The following is a 20,921-nucleotide window of genomic DNA, read 5'->3' as shown; positions in this document are numbered from 1 at the left end:
TTTTTCGCAGTGTTCTGTTTATCATCTGGGCAGGGGCATGTCCTCCTCACATCGCATCTTTCCGACCGATTTCGTGCGCCGTTGAAATACGCGCGTCAGAAAAAGCCGATTTTTCCAATTTTTTTCCGCTCCTTACTTTTGTTCCACGAAATGAATTAAACCCGACCCGTGCTTCCCGAATCTGTCGAAAAAATGTTAGGTTGACTAGGCAATTTCCGGACTTTAATTCGGAAAATTAAATTTCCCATGGCGAAAAATTCATGACAGTGTTCTCACACGACGGTATAAACTCTCTGAAGGTGAATACCACTGACCCCTTAATTTTCTGACATGTAGATTTTTAAATATAATTTTTTGACACGTTACGTGAGACACCCTGCATATTGTAATGCCTAATATTCCATCCATCTAATTCAAGCACAGAACAGTTTGCCGATATCGAAACAAAACGACCTTCGAAATAAAAAAAAAAAGAAAATACTCACCAAGAGCGTATGCGCAATGTGACTACACACCAGAACTCTTGGTGCAATTAGCCATATTCACCATGGCAGCCACACCTCCCGCTCCCAAAGGAATGTTTAGGCTCCTGTAAAGCGTGCTCTGCCACTAGAAGAATAATGATGCGGGAAAGCCAACAACCGAAACTCGCGCTCTCTCTAGCCAACGCGACTACCACGTTGGGAACTTGGGATGTTCCGCCAAGTTGCATTCCGCAGACCTTCACACACATCGTGTACAAAGTCGTTCGTTCGGAAAACGTGAAGCGGTGCAGCATAACATAATACAACACGAAATACTTGTCCCTGCAACACGTCGCGAGATTATGGTGCGACAACTATGCATGTGTACAGGGTGTCCCAGAAAACGTGTCATTGAATTATAATAAAAAAACTACGCCACCTAGAATCATGCGGTCAAGAGCATTTGTTCTTATTAGGTTTTTGCCGCCTCCTAATGTGAATGTCATGTACTCCAAGTTTAATTATGTAAATATTTGCGAACTCAACTCGGAAATTTGCCAAGTAAAGGTCACTTTTTTACCCCACCAATATGAAGAGCGTGCCGAATTCACTCAAATTCATGATAATTCACAGTGATATTCACGAGCTATCCCATCGGAAAAAATAGCCGAATATCGTGCTTTTCTGAGCACCGGACCATAGCGCGCGATGACTTTTTGAGCGCAATCGCTCTCAATGTGACGAAAGGAGGTTCCGAAGCCAGCCCACAGAGTGATAGTAGAAAAAGTAACAGTTCCTAAAATTGGGAGAGGGAAAGCATTATCCCAGCGAAAGTCGGACGTGATAAGCCGTGCCTGTTTTATCTCTTTCTGCGATGTTTGGGAAGGCTGGGTTTCCAACCTCCTTTCGTCGGACTGACAAAGATTGCGTTGAAAAATTCATCGTGCGCTATTCTGTGCGACCTCCGTAGAGCATGATGTTCGGCTATTTTTTCCGATGGGATAGCTCCGGAATGTCCCTGTCAATTATCATTAATTTGACTAAATTAGACACGTTCTTCACATTGGTGGGGTAAAAAAGTGACCTTTACTAGGCAAATTTCCGACTTAAGCTCGCAAAAATTTACATAATTAAACTTACGTTACACGACATTCACATGAGGAGGTGGCAACAACCCAGTAAGAACAAATGCCATTGACCGCATGACTCTAGGTGGTGTAGTTTTTTTATTATAATTCAATGACACGTTTTCTGGGACACCCTGTATATCCATGTATGCTATGAATACGGTTATACCTGCGGGTACCGGCGCGACGTCTTGATTTTCGGATAGAAAACGAACGTTTGCAAATCCGCGCGGATAGGGTACAAACGCGCGCATTCGACAAGCGCGCGGATATCAGCGTCAGTGTCCGCAAAATAAAGATTAGTGTATCTGACGACGTTCCCTCGATAGACTTGCGATTGATGCCACTCAGCGAGCCCGAAAATGGCGTGTCGAACTGTGTACGTAATCCGCTGTTGTGCTGTGCTATTATTGACGGCCCTGGATGGCATTATCTTCCCACACAGTTTATATGCTTTCACGCTACAAGCGGTTGTGACGTAACATTTTCATCGTGTAGATGTTTCTTACGAATACAATTACAGCGGCTGTGCGACCGTTCTGAACATCCGAGCGGATGCACACACACACATATTTCAAGCAGCGCGATTGCTGATGCTGTTGGGTACCTTAGAAGCACGGGTTCCCTGCATTGCGCGTACTGTCAATGCCATCCGCGCCCGCTTCTAGCAATAACAGTCGCTGGCCGTGTTTGATGGCCCTCGTGAGTGAAGAAATTACACCTGCTGTTGTCACTTATTCTCGTGCATTATTTGGTACATCTCAGTGCCGATATCCAAACACTGATCAACGTTTAACGAGTATTTTTCTGTATTATGCAGAAGCGCCGTTCCTGACATCTTCAACTGCTTTGATAACAACAACAACAACAGCAACAACAATAGATGATAACGATGAGATGGGGTGCTTTGATAAGCATTCCAGGGTGCGTAATAATTACCAGCAAATCACAATCCTACTGGGTGTTCCGTTCCGAGAAACTGCACGTCATTAATCCCTATTGTCTGACGCACGCCATCGAGAATGTGACAAATCGTACTTCACTTATTCCAACGCCTCCGCAAGGGTTGTGCTTCCTCAACACCAGGTACTTACGTATTCTACTGAGGATACGATACTGTTATTCACAGCATATTTGTTAACGAGGACGAGCGTTGCTCAGACACGCTTCCCTGAAGAGAGATGCAATGGGCAGCATAATATTTCGTTATAAACACATGTCGATAAAAGTCGGGTTCGAGGCACATAGATTAGCTAAGTCAGCTCACTCGGACATTGCGACGCGCCCTGACAAACTCGAAAAGTTAACGTGGTATACGGTTATCCAAACAGGCATAGTCAGACATACAAAAGACGTGTGCTGGATGCAGATGTGGTCTCTTTACCGGCACATGTACCGAGACTGCTGCCTCTCATTCGAAGAACGGACTGTACTTCAATTGTTGCATGAATTCTGATATTTTGATTTTGAACAATAGTTTGTTTTGTGTAATGAACAACGCATGAATGAGTCGAGGAGTAGCTCGAGTGGGGAGGTCGAGTCTAAGGATAGTTTAAGAATACGGCTCTAAGTCTGGTAACACCCAATTGCATAATTCAATTAAAGAAAATAATCTTTGTCACGTTCATACCACGTCCAACCGGTTGCAAATGGCAGATGAGTCATTCAGGAGCAACAAAGTAATGCAGGTCGTGTCATTCTTGCGCGTTGCAAATCCGCAGCATTTCGCACGCTCACTTCCAAATGAGAAATGTCGGCAACACCGCGCTTCCGCGGTTGGAGACAAGCCCTCATAAGATACGGCTAACAAAACGTGAAACAAATCCATCTAGCTCTGCAAGGCTGGCGCGGTAATTTTTTATGCATGAAGATGACGTCTTCTTTTCGCACAAAAGAAAAGCGTTGTTTAAAAATACATTGGCAGGTAATGCCTAATACACAAGGCGTGCTCCTAAGCAGTTCCTTGTCGTTCGTGTACTTATATGTGCGTATCTCCCCACGCGTTCCAGGTCGGTCTCATATTCATGTTCTTCCCTGCGTCGTATTTGTGCGTATTGGCGAGCGTGCGTTTAGCAGAGCAGCGTGCGGCTGAGACAAACAAACAGAAATTGCGTGGATAAAAGCTAGTAGACGCAATATCCTGATGCTGATTTTATGCTGCCTGTACGTTGAGATAAGATATGAGCAATGGGGAGGTTCTTGAACAGTTCCAAGCTTCTTCAAAATTACTCTACGATATTTCACAGCAAATTTGTTTATACCAGCGGCATGGCCGAGCGGGTTAAGGTGGTAGCCATTTGTGGTAGCCAGGGTCGTGCTGAAGACTTGGAGGTGGCTGGTTCGAATTCCACCTGCGGTGTGCCGTCTGGGGCTTTCCCTTGGTTTTCCCGAAGACTTTCCAGGCGAATGTCGGCACGGTTCCCCCTGAAGTCGGCCCAGTCTTGTCCCCAAAGTGAAGTATAATCCCCACTCCTCCCCATCCCCCACTCCTTCCTGCTGCCCTCTCTCCATCTGTCCCCACCTGTACCCCGCTCATAGCCACAGTTGCTTCGCGGCACTAAGATGAAATAAAAAAAATCGCTTATACTTTTCAGCGTATAAAGTCAATTTTTACCTCGCAGGGTCAAATAGAACGTAGATTAATAGTGTTGCAAAATGCGTTTGCAAAACGAGACATCTGAATCTATGATCTGTGTGTGTGTGTGTGCAAGTGATGTGCAGTTGCGGCCTTCACACTAGTGAAGCCAAAATCTCCATTTTATTTTTTCTTAAAATCAATCAATCAATCAGTCAGTCAGTCAGTCCTCGATGTGTTAACCCTCGATTTACGAGTTCTTTCGCTTGTAAGCGGTGACCTCTGGCACAGGACAGATCCCCTTCCTCATTCCAAACTTCCAGGGACGTTATGCGTTCATTAATCGTGGGATGATTGCACGCGATATGTGAAACACCTGTAATACAGCCATTGAAAAGGTGTTTTTCGTAGAATATGCCGTTTGAAGTTGTGCTATTTTGCAGAATACACAAATTTGAAGAGTGTTTTACACAACACCCTTCCAAGCATCCAAATAAAGTTGTTGTTTTTGTGAAACTTACACCAAAAACTATGTGTGTCAGAGAATACGGCGTTTGCACTCGAAAAGCGCAAAAAAATGACTGTGTCGCTGCAAAACAGCATAACTAAAAGTTAAATGCCAACCACTGTGGTACTGATTTGAAAGTTTCATCAACACCTTTTTTTTTTCTATTATCCCCTCTTCATGAGTTTCTACCTGTATACGCACTTCACCTTACAGCAGGGTGTCCTACTTTAAAGGGCAGAAAACTTTGAACGTAGAGCTAACCACTCGTAAAATGAACCCACATCTTCATCCTAGCTAATTGTGATATCTTTTTTCACGTTCACTAATCAGCACTGCCACAACACAAACACGTTAACGTAATGATTTCGTGCTAGACATATTATACACATAAGGACAATTTATAAACGGCGACCAACCATGGACGCAAACACGTGACTAAGCTATCAAGCAACGCATACCAGCTCCTCTATACACATACCACGCTAGACAGCCACACCGGCCCCTGTCCGCCCATGTGTGTATATATAGAGCGGTCCATGGACTTTTTCGACCAGGTCTCACCCTCCATTTTCTCAATACCTCTATTTCGCTAATTAAGTAATCAACTCCCGAACTTTCAACTCGACAACACAAAAAAATGTAGCGCCACCGTGTATGGTCTTCCGTGCTAATATCGCTGTTCAACACGCACAAACATCCGGGACGTCCAATAAGTCAGCTCGGGGCTATAGTTAGCGGGAGGGCGAAAAAAAGAGGGTTGGCAACAGTTTCATTACGCAGAAACCGTCAACGAAACAGCGACGCAAGCGACGCGTAGCGGAAGAGAAGGGCAAAAATCTTTCGGACCTCGTTATCGCCCGTGCTGCTCCCTGGCGTGAGTCTGACGCGGTATATGTGAGTCCTGGTTGCAAATGGGGAGGTCTGTGCCGCTAGCGATACCTCAGTTTTAGGGGAGATAAGGGAAAGGAAGGATAGGCGACGGCATGGAGAGGTAGAGTAAAGGGAGTAAGTAAGGTAGGGGTTTCACGGGACGGTGCGTTTGGATTGGGTTTCTTTCATTGTTGTTCTTTTTTTGGGAGAATGGTGTGTGAATTGTGAGTGTGGGTTTCACTGAACGATATGTGGTGAATGGGAAGAGGGAAGTTGAAGTGGAATAGGCCTTGGTGTCGAGTGTGATAGGTGATGAGATTATCTTTCATTCTTCGTGAGCGCAGGAGTTGAATCATAAAACGCTTAGCTGCAAGCAAGTGTCCGGCATGAATACGATTTCCCGGTTGACAAGTACGTGTTCCAGATGTGCCAAATCAAGCACTTGTGAGACATGCCCGTGTACCTATCCAGCAATGTCGACAATGGTCTGTACCCAAGCAGCACAATGTACTGAAAGTCGAGTGCAATAGGGGTGGACGGTATGTGTCTTATCAATGTTCTTTAGTTTCACGAGTCTGTTCAAGGCCTTCCACCTACCTGTCCACCCCTTTTGCACTCGACTTTCAGTACATTTTGCTGCTTGGGTAACGACGTCAAGACCTTCAGTTTTCCACTAACTGCCAGAAGGAACAAAGGGATTACAGGAGTGAGGATAACTTTCCAGCATCTTATCGCATTTTCCGGTTTTTCTGGTTCCAGGTTCATGGATTTCCTCCGTAGTTATCTGTCATGGCAGACTTGTACGGAACGCGTTACAAGTAATTGCGTTGATGGTAATCAATTATATTTTCGAGTAATTTTGGGAGTGATTGATTAGTTTTCCGCGTAAGTAATCCGATTACAATGTTGGGTTACCGAACCGATTACAAAGCCTAATCGATTACCGAGCAAACGATTTCTTTCCACTAAGCTTTATCCATAGACGAAACCAACCTACAGGTTTCGTCACAGCTTTTCCTATAGCACTGCACTCCACTACCGTCAGTGGAGGTCCTTGTAATATGATTCTGCACATGCTTTTTGAGTGCCTGGGGACACCTTAATAGAGAGTTTTAGCAGATCGTTGATAACGTGGCTTGCGTCGAACCGTATCAACCGGATCCAATCAGTGGATAAGATTCTGTGTCATACGCGACTACGATTGGTTCCGACAGACACGATAACCTTATCAACGGTATACTAAAACTCACTATTGTCTTCCTACCGCAACCTGCTGTATGTACAGTAGGTCAAGCTTCAGACCAGGCATAGTGAGTCACTTGGAATTTTCAAGTTGAATGTAGTGATGCTCAACGCTTCTATTGTGAAGACTTCAAGGGTCGACGCCTAAGAAGGAGATCCACAGAGACGTTTCTCACAAAACGGAGTTCATGGTTGCCATTGCCCTTCCTCTTCGATACTGCCATGTCGACTAGCTCTCCTGATTTATATTGCCATGGGTTCAGCCTTTCGGAAATGTTTATGGTGATGGAGACAAAAGACGAAAACAATGCGTTGTTTAAATGCACAATGTGTTTACATAAAGAAAGGCTCCTACCCTGTTCAAAAGCGACGAGCTCCACTCTCAGAAAGCGAATGAAGGTATGCGTAATTTCGCGAATTTTAATTAGCTATATGACATTATTATCGAAAGTAACGGTCAAAGTAACGCGTTACCTTTTTAGCCGTTACTTTATTACAATTTTGGCTGAGTAATTTGTAACGGTAAAAAAATATTTTGGCGACCAGAGCAACAGTAACGGCAATTAATTATATTTTTCGAGTAATGTGTACAAGTCTGGACTCATGTGCCATAAACATGGCATTCGGTGTCTTTCAGTGAGGCATTCATTGCTGTTCTAAATGAGCTTGTTGACAGCGCAACTAAATACAAACAGAAAGTGCTTACGATAGCAAACGTTTTATCAAGTTACCTTCCTCTTCATACGCTGTATGAAGGCCATGTATCTACCTGTTTATCTATCGAGTTACCGCTTAATCGAATTTATGCTTGCTCCACCCAACGAAGTGAAATGCAATGAGCCTCCAATTAACGGTCCGCGCTATATTACAGACACACGCGTAATCAATATGTCGTCCACCCCAAGAGATGAAAGGTGGTTCTACGGAGTAAGTTATAGCGAACTCGTAATTGAAAAATCCAATTAAACAGAATCGAGATGAGATTGTCGTCTTACCTGTTCGTGACGGACAGAAAGGCCGTTCGTACTGACAGTCGTCTTCGTCAATTGTCTCGTAAGTGTCCTGGTCATCGAAACTAAGCCTCTTTACGGAGTCCTTCTTTTTCCGCTGGAGGGAACTAGTGGCATGGCGGCGCTCCATTAACTCCTAACCACGGATAGGCTTAGTGCTGTAAAAGGAGAGGAGAAAGCTGAGAAGCTGGAAGAGGATAGCAGAGCAGGAACGTACTCGAAATGTATAATAGTTGTACACAACATCAAAATTACATAACTGCATTAGGTTAGCACCACTGAAAGAAATCGAAAACCTGTAGGATCAATGACGCCTCTCCCCCATTAAAAATGATCTTGGTGCATGGGCCATCAGCAGCGTTGATGGCCCATTAGAATATCCTGGTGGAACTTGATGGACCACCAAGCAACTTCGTTGAGAGCTGAAGAACCACCAGAAAATCCTTATGAGGTTGTCTCTGGTGGATTGTATTCTAGTACCAAGATCATGCCGAGGCAAATATAAATGTTCTACGCTGTTCTTGCTAGGCATCAAGTAACATTGGTGCAATAGAGCCCCAGTGAGATTGTTCATTAATGTTTGTACAACTCTACTAAAGAACACCACAGGTTTACGTCTTTCCTGCATGAAATGTCGTGCACAAAAGTATTTTTCTTCATCCGACCACAACGGTCCTGTGTTCACACGAATTATGTCGGCGAAGCAAATTAGGAGAAGGTAACATGTCTGCAGCTTCCGGTCACAGTCGAGCATCATCTAGGACGATTAGTGCAAGTGAGAGAATAGGAAGCCTGATTCAAGAACGGTAAAGTTTGAAAGGAAAGGGAAAAAAATTCTCACGCCCCGCATGGAAAGCGATCCGGCTTGCTCTCTCCATTCTACTTCTTCGCTGCATTGTGCATGGCAGAAGCCTTCTCAATCCGCACGAGCGCTGTACAGACACTGCACCGCACCGGCAGAATCCGCGGATATTGGTACAAGAAATGCACACTTTCTGAATGTCGATGGGGCGAAGACTATGGGGGGGGGGGGGGGGGGGGGGGGGGGGTCGAGGTAGCTTGCCGTTGTTCGCCGCACTCAATTGGGCATCGTCACCACTATAGCCAAAAAAAAAGGAAAGTGGGAGAGGGGAGTTGAGGACTTCAAAGTGATGCATAGGCAGGACGACCGATACTGATGGGACGGTGGCACACTGTAGGTCAGAGGTGCACTAGAGTGGTCTTTCCGCTAGGCCCGTTTCTTGAAGAAAGCGCACGAGGCCGCGAGTTTTTGAAAGTCTTTTCCGCACAAGAACCTTCGGGGAAGAGGACGTCCGTCAGCATGCCAGGCCTGGCGTGGGGAAGATGAGTTTCCCGCATAATATGGTATGCACGGCATTCTGTCAGGATATGCGCGATAGTCTCCGACTATGGGTTATGTGTAATTTTTCCACCGACTTGACCAACCAGATGGCATGCGGTACGCGCATTATTTTGCAAAGAAACCTGTTAATGACTAAGGACTCCGTTCGCTTCAATTGTAAAAGAAGAATAAGAAAAAAAAAAGCAGCAGCAACATCGGAACACCTGAATTTCCATGGCCACATCGGCTTGTATGCTCTGAGTTACTTCCTTTTTCGATTTAATATGTTTCCGTCCGCGAGTCTGCCACCTGTTGTCATGCCTCTCGTTGGACCGTTTGTTTTTTGGCTGATGTATAGAAGAGCACATATGTCTCTAGGAGCGACAACAAAAGCCAACTCGACGAACTATGAGAAAAATAGGGAGAATGCTCCCGAAACTTAAAGTGAAGCACGTCGTAAGCCCGATTTCGATGGTTACGTTTATTACCGCCCCACGCATAGTTTCAGATAACATTAATGTAGGCTGTTGAGAGCTTCGTCCCAGTATATATACCATGTAGTTAACCGCAGTGCTTTACGGCGAGTTTTAAGCAGTCATTAAGAAGAGAGAATGGCTAATTGGTGACTATCCATGACCGCAGCACCCGATATAAGACAGACACAGTAAGAAACAAGGACAAGGGCGCCCTTGTGCTTGTTTCTTATGGCATCTTCGACTGGCAACCGAGTGGTCAAAACGGAGCACTCTGAGAACAGCTGTTTCTTTCTTCCTCCAGTTCGGAGCGCTCAGATTTTGAGCATTGGTACCGACAGTCCTAGATACCATTACTATCCCTGTCTCCCCCCCCCCCCCCCACACACACACACACCTGAACTCCCCCAATTGCGCAACTTGTTGTGTGGAAGACGATGAGCACTGCCTCCTATCCTGCAACCGCGGTACCTCTCACAAAGACTCATCCTCCAACGCCACTTGCGACAACTTGGCTACCCTAACGTCACTTTGGCCACCCTGCTCGGCCCGGTCCTGCCCAACCAGGGGGCACTTACAACTACCCTCTTGCGCTTTCTCCGTGCCACGGGCCTCTCGACCAGACTCTAAGGCCCTTTTTTTGTGTGTGTGTGTGTCTTTTCTTTCTTTTTCGTTTTCTGTGTATGGAAGGAATAGCAAGTCGGCCTATGCCTGACTAACCTTTCCTCGCTTTTTTTTTTCAATAAACATATCCCCCCCCCCCCTGTCTTATATCGGGTGCTGCCGTCATGAGTTTAATGCTGCTCAGAAGCTACCATATTCAGGACTACAGCTTCGAATACATGATAAGCCATACTGCGCTTGAGCTTCAGACCAGTTGATTTCACAGTGAAGTGTACAGATTCGACATCCGGGAGTTTAAGGAGCTCGTAAGCAGTTTTCTAAAAAAAAAAGCTATACGATGAAGAAGGTTATCCAATCGAAGATCAGAAACGTCGATATCATGACCGCCAAAGAATAGAGAGTTGCAGATTATCGTACACTACCGCCTTTGCGTACGTAAGAGATAATAGTGAGTTTTAGTGCATTGTACGCTATCGCCTCTGAGTACGTAAGGAATCGAGTGGTGGTTCTGCGCACTGCGCGAAGCTCTCTTTATGGTTTGCGCATGCGCAGAAGCACCAACGGTATCCCTTACGTACGCAAAGGCGATAGCCCGTATACGGTACTCTAAAACTCTCTAATATTAATGTTTGTTCTGCGTACGCCCATAACAGAGAGAGAGAAAGCGCAGCGCAGCGCGCAGAACCACTAACGCTATCCGTTACGTACGCTATCGCCTTCGCGTCCGATTTACTAAGACTCTCTAATAAAGTGATAAAGCGCTTTCAGTATACCGTCGCCGTGAGCACCTTTCGGTCTACTAAACCTCGTTAGTTCCCTTTATCGTGCCGTGCGCAGCGTTTCGGGTTTGCTAAAGCTCTCTACTTCTTTCGTCTGAAGGCGAGGAATCTAACAGCTCTGATCGTTCGCGGGACATGAGAGCTTTCCGTAACATTTTCTATTTGTGGCTTCGCTTGTTCAACAATGGCAACTGAAAACGCGACTTCGCAGAGGAAAAAAAACAAAAAAAAAACAAATATACAGGAACCTTGCAAAAACAAATTTATTTTCAAAGTACACGATACGTTTTTCCACGCAACACCTTCTTTCAATAAAATATGTCTGCCCTGTTATCGCCAAACGCACAAATCTGCTCCTTATCTTTCTGACCCAACAGAACAAATGGGAATTCCCCTTCACCCTTTCCCTCGTACAATGGTCGCCCCCATCCAGGAATAAAAATCGATGCATCGGGGACGAAGGGCAGAAAAACGAAATAAACAAGCGAACATGCTAGCATAGAGAGAGAGAAAGGCATAAACAAAGCAGGCTCGCAAATAGATAAAGTATAATCAATTGTGAAGGGATCTGGCAGGTTTGCTGTCCCAATTTAATTCGGAAGACATTCATTTTTTCTTTTATCCTTTCCACGACTTGGAATTCAATATAGTTGAGAAGAATGCGCGCCATTTCGATAAATGGCATGGTGAAAATTCGATCTCTCCTGTGCCGGCCGTCTCTGTTGTTGTTTCGAGCAAAAAACGGGGTCGACGCGAAGAAGCATAATAAATTTTGAGCCATGGCTCGACAAGAGGATGGGAGGAGCAAAGTTCTTGATCTAGCAACCTGGTTCTGACCTCAGAGGTTGTTGGATAAAATGAATGTAAAATGAAGATGGACAAGGGTTGTACAAAGTGACATACCTTGAAGAACGAAATATTTTGCCTTTCCAATGTTCTGTTTCTTTTATTCTTGCAGAATACTCTTTCAGTACCCCTGGGTACTGGGTACTTATGAGAGGCCCTCCCATCGGTTTTTCTTTTCTGTTTTGGATGAAGGCGAGGCTGCCTCAAAACGGAAGTGGACGGGTACTTCTTCGGATAATTCGCGACTGTTAAAAGTAGTATTGCACCTCTTTGCAAGCAGGTGGCGATGTTACCTCACTTCACTTGTCCCCGTTTCCTCCAGCAGATGTCGCAAGCTTCGCTTTGTGGAGGTGTGAGAATAAGAGGAAAATAAAGCACGTTACCCAAAACGTGCACCGCATAGAAATGCGTCGTCCTCTGCTTTTCACTTTAGGCACTGTACAGCAAACCAGAAGTCTATGTTATTTTTCTTAATCATGTTCGGGTACACGTTATGTATAGTCGTGTTCAACCTAAGAACTCAGGTTTAAGCCCCGCCCTACGCTTGATCTTATTGGCTGCAATAGCTAGCCACATCACTCTACGTCGCGACGTAGCGAAGTGCGTCGAGAAGTGCCCCGACAACCGACACGAAGTGTACCGACACCGAAACTATGGGAGCCCTTTGCGCGGCACCTGCCGGACGCGAACAGCAGGGCACCTTCTATAGGCAATTTCCATAGAAGCCGTTCTTAACTGTAAACGTGATCTCCGTAAGATGATGTGGTGGCTGTAGCACCAACCAGTGCAACGAAGAGCGGACATGTTCGTATACGATCTGCGCCATGTCCACTTCTTTCGCTAATACGTAACAAGCTTAGGAACACAACAAGGACAGATAATAGCGGTACTCCAGCTTCAAAAGTGAAGAGGGCTGCACTTTCTGTCGAGTGCTTACAAACAGACAGCTGTAAAATCGACGCTCTTTGCGACGGCAGACTATGATCACGATAGATCATAGTGAGCTTTCGCAGCCCGTATCAAACACGTGGCAGCAGAGATTCGTAGAGCTCCGTCGCCTTCTTGGACAGGCAATGCAACACGTGGGCTACTCGCAAGGACTACATATCGCAGTCCCCCATGCAATAGCACACAACATCGCTGCTCACTGTGAGACCGTATTACAGTACAGCGCCCTGATGGAGCTTGCTTCGTCGTTTCTATAAGGCTGCCAGCATTGGAGCAAAAAGCGCAACGCGAATGAAATTTATGGCCCCATTAAAAGGTTCGCCAGACATAGGAGAGAGAGAGGCTGGCATAGCCAGGAACGGCATACAGGGTGAAAACAGATTTATCGCCCGGCGGAAAGCTGTTGACAATAGTGCTCCACCATAGCGGTTGTACTGGGTATGACTGTGTACCGTTTATATGAGAAAAATATAAAAAAAATCCCGCTGTTTTCCCGCGGTGTGCGAATTAAACTGTGCGAGTGACGCGCGCGTGCGTGAACCGTCCAATTAGAGCAGTCGGGTAAAGTGAGAGGAGTTATGACCCAGGTGGCAGACGTGCCAATTAGAAAAGCTGAATTGGAATGCGCAACGTGGGATATTCTTCCTCGTCTGGCTCGCGTACAGTTGCTATGGTGGATGTTTCCGTACCAGTAGTGTAACGTTATTTTCAGGAGATAATGCTGCGCAAAGCAGCCCCGAAGCGGTGAATACACGTATATAGGGTAAGGTGGGGCAAGATGAGACACGGGGCGAGATGCGTCATTTTTTGCTCGACGCCGCCTGTCTCAGAGAAGCGTTGCTCCATGCGCTTGAAACTTTACACACAGGTGGCTCTGCATGTCCGCTTTATTGCATATGAGTACTGTCCGGATTGGTGGGTAGCGTTGAAGAGAGAGAGAGAGAAAAAAAACAGGTTACTTCTGCCCGAAACGTAAAGACGCGCAAAAAAGGCGCGATTTTCTGTAGTCCTTTTTCTTGTCAGCTTTGCAGCGGCGTGTCGCAGGCTTATTCTGTCAATGTAAGCACACATCCTATTTCTTTATTAATTCATCTAGATATATGCAAAATATGGGCACTCTTGGTTATCCGGTGTTTAACTGAAAAAATAATGCATCAGATGATATGCACTGGGCAACACGCGACAACTTAATGTAATTTAGAAACTGATAAGTAAACTATCAGGTGGCTTTATTCGTGTTACTCAGAAATTCCTTTTTTTTTTTTTTGCATATTGCCTAGGATTTTCCAGGAAAATTTTCCTGTTTCCTGGGATATTTCCAGCAAAGCAGAAGCGCGTTCAAAAGCGAGCGACCACGACACTTCAACCCGGCGGTGCCGTGTTTGCACGGGACGGTGGAGTGAAATTCTGTGTCGGTTTCTTGCACATCATGTGGGCGGTGAGCTCAATGGAGGCTGTGTAGGTGCTTGGATTGCAAAAACTATTTTGTATAGTTCATTACCACGGCGCGTCTCATCTTGCCCCACGCGATATCTCGTCGTGCCCCGAGGGCTGGAGCAAGATGAGACAATCTCCTCTCTTTTGAATTTCTTGTTTGGTGTTTATTTTAGAACCGGCAACGTTCGTTCTGATTTACAGATCAGAAGCTCTAGACTTCTGAGAATGTGCCAATGGCTAGTTTTTTTGTTTTTTTTTAAACACGAAAAATAAAAACTCCACATGCAATTGCATATTTCTGTCTCATCTTGCCCCACATTCCTCTAATAGACGAAATACATACCGATACTGCAACATGAAAGACAACGATGTTTGACGTTCCGTAATCCGTTAAAATTCACTCATCAGACTGACGCAAACTGCCTGCCCAATTGTGAACCTGTCTTGAAACAATCTACCCAATCGTGAATGCATCGTAATAAATGGTTCACCAATCGCTGTAACGCGCGCAATCTCATTCTATTATACATTAGATTTGATATATCGGAATGGTCGGAAGGGTTCGCGGGAGAATAATTATTATTATATTATACATTAGATTTCATATATCGGAATAACAATTATTCTCCCGCAAACCCTTTCATTTTGCTAGGCGAGTACACAAGGCAAATGTTCCCCAAGAAAAATAACCGGCTCTCATATTGCTTGAAGGAGCCCGTAGAAGATGACAAATTATCCTGAAGATACATATTGCTGAACGTGGGCGAAACCGAAAGTACTGCCATATAGGCCCGAACGTTTGCCAATAACAAGCTTTTAGGGTAGGAAAACGTCGGGGAACCGCAAAAATAATAACGCTACCCACTCTCGAGTATCCTTCTACAAATACAAACACACTTAACCAACGCACAATCGAATACGGCATTCGCAGAGAGACCATACAGCCAGACAAATATCTAAATAAAGGCGAAAAAAAAGGCAAGAGTAAGATGAGTACCGGACGAAAAGCTCCCTTATTATAGCGAGTTCGGTATACCTGAGAGAGGGAATATGTGGATTGCCTGAAGGGCGTGGAAGGTCAGGCTGATATGAAGAAAAGCTTTTTTTATTTATTCCGTGTTAACGGCGCGAAGCAACTGCGGCTATGAGCAGCGTACAGATGTAGACAGATGGAGAGAGGACAGCAGGAAGGAGTGGGTGACAGTGCGGTTAGTATGAGTCCTGGGCAGACTTCAAGGGGAACTGTGCCGACATTCGTCTGGAAAATGAAGAAAAGTGAAACGAGGATAACTGCTGATGGTTCATAGCCGGTAGGGCTACGTACTGGGCTTAGAGGCGCGTGCTTCGATGAAAACGCATCAAGACGCTCTACTGTTTCCCTTTCTAATGCGTGACAGCTCCGGAACTTTGAGGAAACCTACGGTACTAGGCCTTATTGGATGCTTAGGGTCATACTAGGATGAATTTGGTTCGTGAGGCTTAGGCTCGTGACCTAGGATCCTGTGAAGCGTCTCGAAGATAATTCGGCTCTCCTGGGACTCCGACGTCACGACTGACGCACTGGGGGAATGTGCGTCCTGGGCCGACTTCTAAGGGAACTGTGCCGTGCAGCACCAGCACCCAGCACCAGACAGCACGGGGAGCGCGAACGAATAGTTCGTGGCCTGTTTTGCAGACGGACACCCTATCTTGGCTCGTTGATGTGTTGGATATTTGTATAGAAAGAAAAATACGGTGATGTAGGTCGCGCTGGTGCGACCAGCTGCTCCATGACGCTTGGTGTGTGTTAGCACTCAACACTTAGCACGGAGTGTCGAGCAGTAAGCTCGTCTTAAAAGATGGCTTCAGCCCGTATGTCCTTGAAGTAGCTCGCCAGGGCGTGCGGGTTGTCGGTTCTGGTCTAGCCAACTCCCCAGCCCCTTCTCGGCGCTGAAGAGTGGATGGTCTAGTTTACCGAGGGCGTTCGTCAATGTTTGCCGACTGGTGTCGAAGCGTCGACAACTGACACGCGAATATGTAGGACTATGTTCATTCGGGCGTTTTCGGCTACACGTGGATTGGCAGGAGCACCCCTAGCTGGCAGGGCCGAGGTTGTGTTGCGGAACATGCATGTCCTTCTATTCGGTGTGCGTATTCTTCCAACAGCGGGTGCCCGTTAGGAAGGTGACCATTCAGTTGCTTCACTCAGAGTTCCAGGCCATCTACACCGCTCCTGCCGATTTGGCTACTGGCTTTCGTGATCAAATGTCGAACATGTCACACACGCCGTTCTTGTATATTTTCCATTGGTAGAGAGTCCCGGCCTCGACCTAAAGATCCCATGATGTCTAGTTCCAAAGTCGTTGGTGAAGAGATCGCCCGGTGGAAATAGTCCTGTGCAGGGTGATGTTGACAGTTCACTAGGGGACGATATGATGGGCCATGCGTTGCTCATGCCCCCTGTCCCCTACTACTGCGCTTGTGTGATCATCCGCGGAAACAATAAGTTCCCCTCTCGACCCCACGTACCCCTCAAGTGCCCCCTTGGTGGCCCCGTCACCTTCGCGAAAAGCTCCTGGGAGAACTCCGTAGACGCAACCTGTAGGTGCTAACGGCACCCTCGTCCAAGGTGATTCTTTTGTTTTGCAGCTAGTGTGCCGGGATTGTATCCGCAAACTCTACACAGTAGTGTGACGGGCTGGGCTTTTTGATAAAATCGGTTTCCGAAAAGCTTTTTCCAATTTTCTAGCATCAAAGGGACAGTGCGCCCTGTTACTTTCAAACGGTCGCAAGAGCTCATATTCCCCACAGTTGAAAGCCATAAAACTTTAGTTGACAGTTACGCAGTGTCTCTCCGTGGGAAGGGTGACATCTGCTCCCCCTTAGACAGTGTTGTTTTCCCAGAGAGTCGGCATTGTGTAGAAGGCAACATACGTGTATGTTAACGGAAGCGGTAGAACTTACAGCGTTCTTGGAATGTAGTGTCGTGCGCACATGTGTTCTTGGTTTTGCGTACGTGACTGACGCGGACTGTGACATAGCGCAGGAAGGTTGTATAAACCAAGAATGACGTCGAGAAGAGGGAGATAGTGAGGCAGTCGGACAGTCAGTCGTAGTTTGCCTCGAGTTTCGGAACCAGCGAAGAAGAGTCGTCGAGATGTGATCAAGAACGGGAGCCCAGACGGATGCCCGGTGGGAGATGGACGACGGCGGCGCCTCGATGCCTGGAACCCACCTTCGACCTGAGGGTTCGTCCCCGAAGTCTCCTTCCACCAGCGCTGACGTCCGGGCAACCGAAGTTATGATCTAGAGGCCCAGCTGGCTGCGACTGACCGGATCGAGCTGCACCCGACGACGATGTGGCGAGCGAAGAGATGGACCGACGAGGGCGGTAGCCGAGCTCCTGAGACCGAGCCTCCAAGTGGGACAGTAGCCCTGTTTCCAAGTCGCCGTCTTCGCTATTGTTTGTCCCGGTCGTGGGCCAAGAGTGGAGACCAGAGCGGATGAAGATCGACGGAAGCAGCAACCGCAAGCCACAGCATGGGAAGCCGGCCGCGTAGGTCACTGCCGAATTCGGCTTCAGAGCTCGTCTGCCACGACATCGTCCATGGCTTGGTGAAGATGTTTTGTGGTCGGGGTCCGCAAAGCCAGGGGCAGTCACTCTTGCCGCAATGTTATACCTCCCGCATTTGCATTTCTCGTGCACGTTTTCGACGCCGGTAGTTTAAAGTGGACAATGTCATAGGTTTAAGTTGTGTCCGCTTTATCCCATGTGGGTTGTTGTCAGAATTTGTGTTATTGTCTATTTGAAGTATCATATGTCATGTCTTAGCGTTTAGCAGAGTTCATACTAAATCGTGTTTGTTACGGTCGCGGTTTGTGTTGTGAATAACTTAAAGTGGAGAATACGCGTTTCGTTGAGTTCATATTAAATCATGTTCGGTATTGTTAACGAAGTGCGTGGTGTAATTCCTTCTCGCCTCTGCCGGTGCCCACGTTGAGCGTGTTTTGTGCTCCGTCCCCTTTGGCTACGGCGAGGGATGTCATAGTAGGACCTGTGGGACCCATTTACCCTCATGTCGCCTGCAGCTGAACTGTGTGTTCGTCACCTCACGTGCGGCTGAGGTTTTCAATGTGCCAGCGTTTTTCGACACCGCAAGGCCTTCGTCAATCAAGTTCGAAGGGTTATAAAGCTAGAAGTTGTGTCTTCAAGCTGGTTCGTCTTCTCCACCTCGTGATACTGAGATCATTGGGCGCACCAACGTCGACAGCCTCGTAGGTCCGTCCACAACAGAGAGAATAAAAATGAAAGAAGAAAAGAGCAGAGCAGAAGGAAGAAGTTAAAATGGCACCAAAACGAGTAGGGGCGCAGGACTTCACGATCCGAAGATGGCGCTATAAAGCCACCGCATTTAAACGTCTTGGGCAAAACGCCGAAAGACCAGTTCCCGTGGCATAGTGGTTAGGATGATCGCTTCCCACGCCGAGACTGGGAGGTGACACGGGTTCGAATCTTGTCACCGGCTGTGGTGTCTGAGGTTTTCCCTGGGTTTTCACCTGAAGTCGTCCGGGGACGCATACTAACCCCCCTGTCCCCCACTCCTTCCTGCTGTCCTCTCTCCATCTGTCCAAGTCTGTATGCCGCTCATAGCGACAGTTGCTTCGCGGCGCTAACACAGAAATAAATAAAAAAATGCCAAAAGGTTCATCCCAGTTGCTTTCTTCCACTACGTGTATTGCCACATCGAATGTTAAGGCATATCGAAACCTTCGAATTGAATTGTTATTAACCAGTACGGTCACGTGACAGATTTCAATGTGGCTTTCATTCTTATATCTTTGCGCTATACCTCACGGCAAAACGCAAAGCTCCATCTGTGACAGAGGTTGGATTACGTCTCCAGATATCGCATTACTCTTTCCCCTTTCTGCGTGGCCGGAATAAGGTGACAGGCAACTAGCACAGCAGAGATCATGGTACTCCTCACACTTTTTTTCGCCCTCCACGGTACGCATCACACCATCTAGCACTCCTTCAGGCCATTTCGAAATGATTTAGAGGCACTAAAATTACACCGCGCATGCGCATGCCATTGTGCACGTGCTGCTGCGAGCACGATAAACCCGCTCACCTTCCCTCTTGTCACCCTTTTTTTCCCTTCTTTCAAAGGTTATCCGAAACGTCGCCGCTTCTTAATGGTGCGTATATGTTGTGCGGCGGAGGTGATAAAAATCGCGTCTTATACGCTGCGAAATTACGTGCTCGGGGAAAGGTTGCAGTGGATAAATGACTCGTCTCAAAGGGTCCGCGAGTGCGGTTTGCGGATAAGGTAACTCGTTAGAGTGATATGTGGACTTGAAGGATCGCGGATCTTTGCATGTGCTTTTCGCCTCATGCGCTGAACGATGCGTGCGCGTGAGGCAAGTTAGATAATGGGGAGAGAGTGGGTTTTATCCTTGTTTGAAGAAGTGACTTCCTATTTGTTTTGACGCTTTTTTCTTTCTTTCATTCTTTTCTTTATCCTTTTTTTTTTCTTTCCTGTTTGTTTTCTTTTTTGCAGTCGTCTGGTAAAGTACCACTCCATCATCTCAAGGTAGACGCGGCAGCTTCATGTATCTTTGGCGCGTGCGCGCTCAACTGATCACGCGCGAACCCGGCTTCTACGGGTATCCCTTGAACGGTGTGTAGGGATCTGTCCCGTGTTGCTTTATGGTCAACCCAATAGATTCGCTCCACTTCACGCACAAAGAGAAAAAAAAAACGGTCCTGGACTTTAGATTTGTTATCCTCTGCCTGTTTTCACCGATTTGTTCTTTACCAATGTCACGTCCAACATTTGTCAATTTCTAAGCGATATCATTGTCCAGGTTCTAATGAGAAATTCTGGACCATCACCCGTCACGGCAATAGAGAACCGCACAGCAATGGTGGTCAAATAGCAAGAGCGGGAAATCAAATGTAAAAAAATAAAAAAGAACAAGAAATCGCTGAACGTGGTGTGATGAGGATTTCTGGGAGTGTGTGATTCTTCCTTCATTCTTTTTCTTCTTTCCTTTTTTTTCTAACCTGGAACCTAATGCACTATGACCCAATAAGAGTGCATAAGAATGGCGCAGACCAGAAGAACGAATAGTAAGAGACAATAATTAAGTAGTAGTAGTAAGTAGTAAGGCAATTAACTGCAACAAAACGGTGTTGTGTCATATGACTAACAAGAAGTCGACCTTACTTTATGAGTATTCCATACTGGGTCAAAAGCTGAATAGAGTAAGTAGTTTCAAGTATCTAGGGGTTACCGTTAATCAACACCTAAAATGGGATGACCATGTTGAAGTAATATGCACTAAAGCAAAAAAGAGATTGTGGATGCTGAAAAGGAGGCTACAGCTTGGTGCCAGGGGCACTAAACTAACCGCTTATAACATGTTAATTCGCCCAATACTTGAGTATGCCAGCATAGTGTGGGACCACTATACGGTCAAGTTGAATAATAAACTTGAGCAGGTACAAGCAATGGCAGCTAGATTTATAATGGGGAACTACAGACGAACAGCCTCAGTAACACACATGCTTGAGCAGCTCCAGATGGAATCTCTCGCCAAACGTCGAGAGGCAGCCAAGCTTAAATTCTTATTCCTCATCTACCACAACAAGTTAAAACTAGATGGTAACAGATATATTACAGTTACAGATCAC

The 20,921-nt window shown here is 46.3% G+C and overlaps 1 protein-coding gene across 3 annotated transcripts in view; it reads right to left on the bottom strand.

The window, feature by feature from the left end:
* Positions 1–20,921, bottom strand: part of LOC135394712 (teneurin-m-like) — a 469,443-nt gene that overhangs the window by 245,531 nt on the left and 202,991 nt on the right. For all 3 annotated transcript variants that reach the window (XM_064625589.1, XM_064625591.1, XM_064625590.1), the window contains exon 5: positions 7,782–7,954. In XM_064625589.1, the coding sequence (XP_064481659.1) occupies positions 7,782–7,926 (145 nt within the window). In that variant the 5' untranslated portion in view covers positions 7,927–7,954. The remainder of the gene's footprint in view (positions 1–7,781; positions 7,955–20,921) is intronic.

Source organism: Ornithodoros turicata, chromosome 5, assembly GCF_037126465.1.
Source record: "Ornithodoros turicata isolate Travis chromosome 5, ASM3712646v1, whole genome shotgun sequence".
Classification (NCBI taxonomy): domain Eukaryota; kingdom Metazoa; phylum Arthropoda; class Arachnida; order Ixodida; family Argasidae; genus Ornithodoros; species Ornithodoros turicata.
The sequence above is the reverse complement of the archived record's forward strand: the minus strand, read 5'-3'. Positions and strand labels throughout refer to the sequence as shown.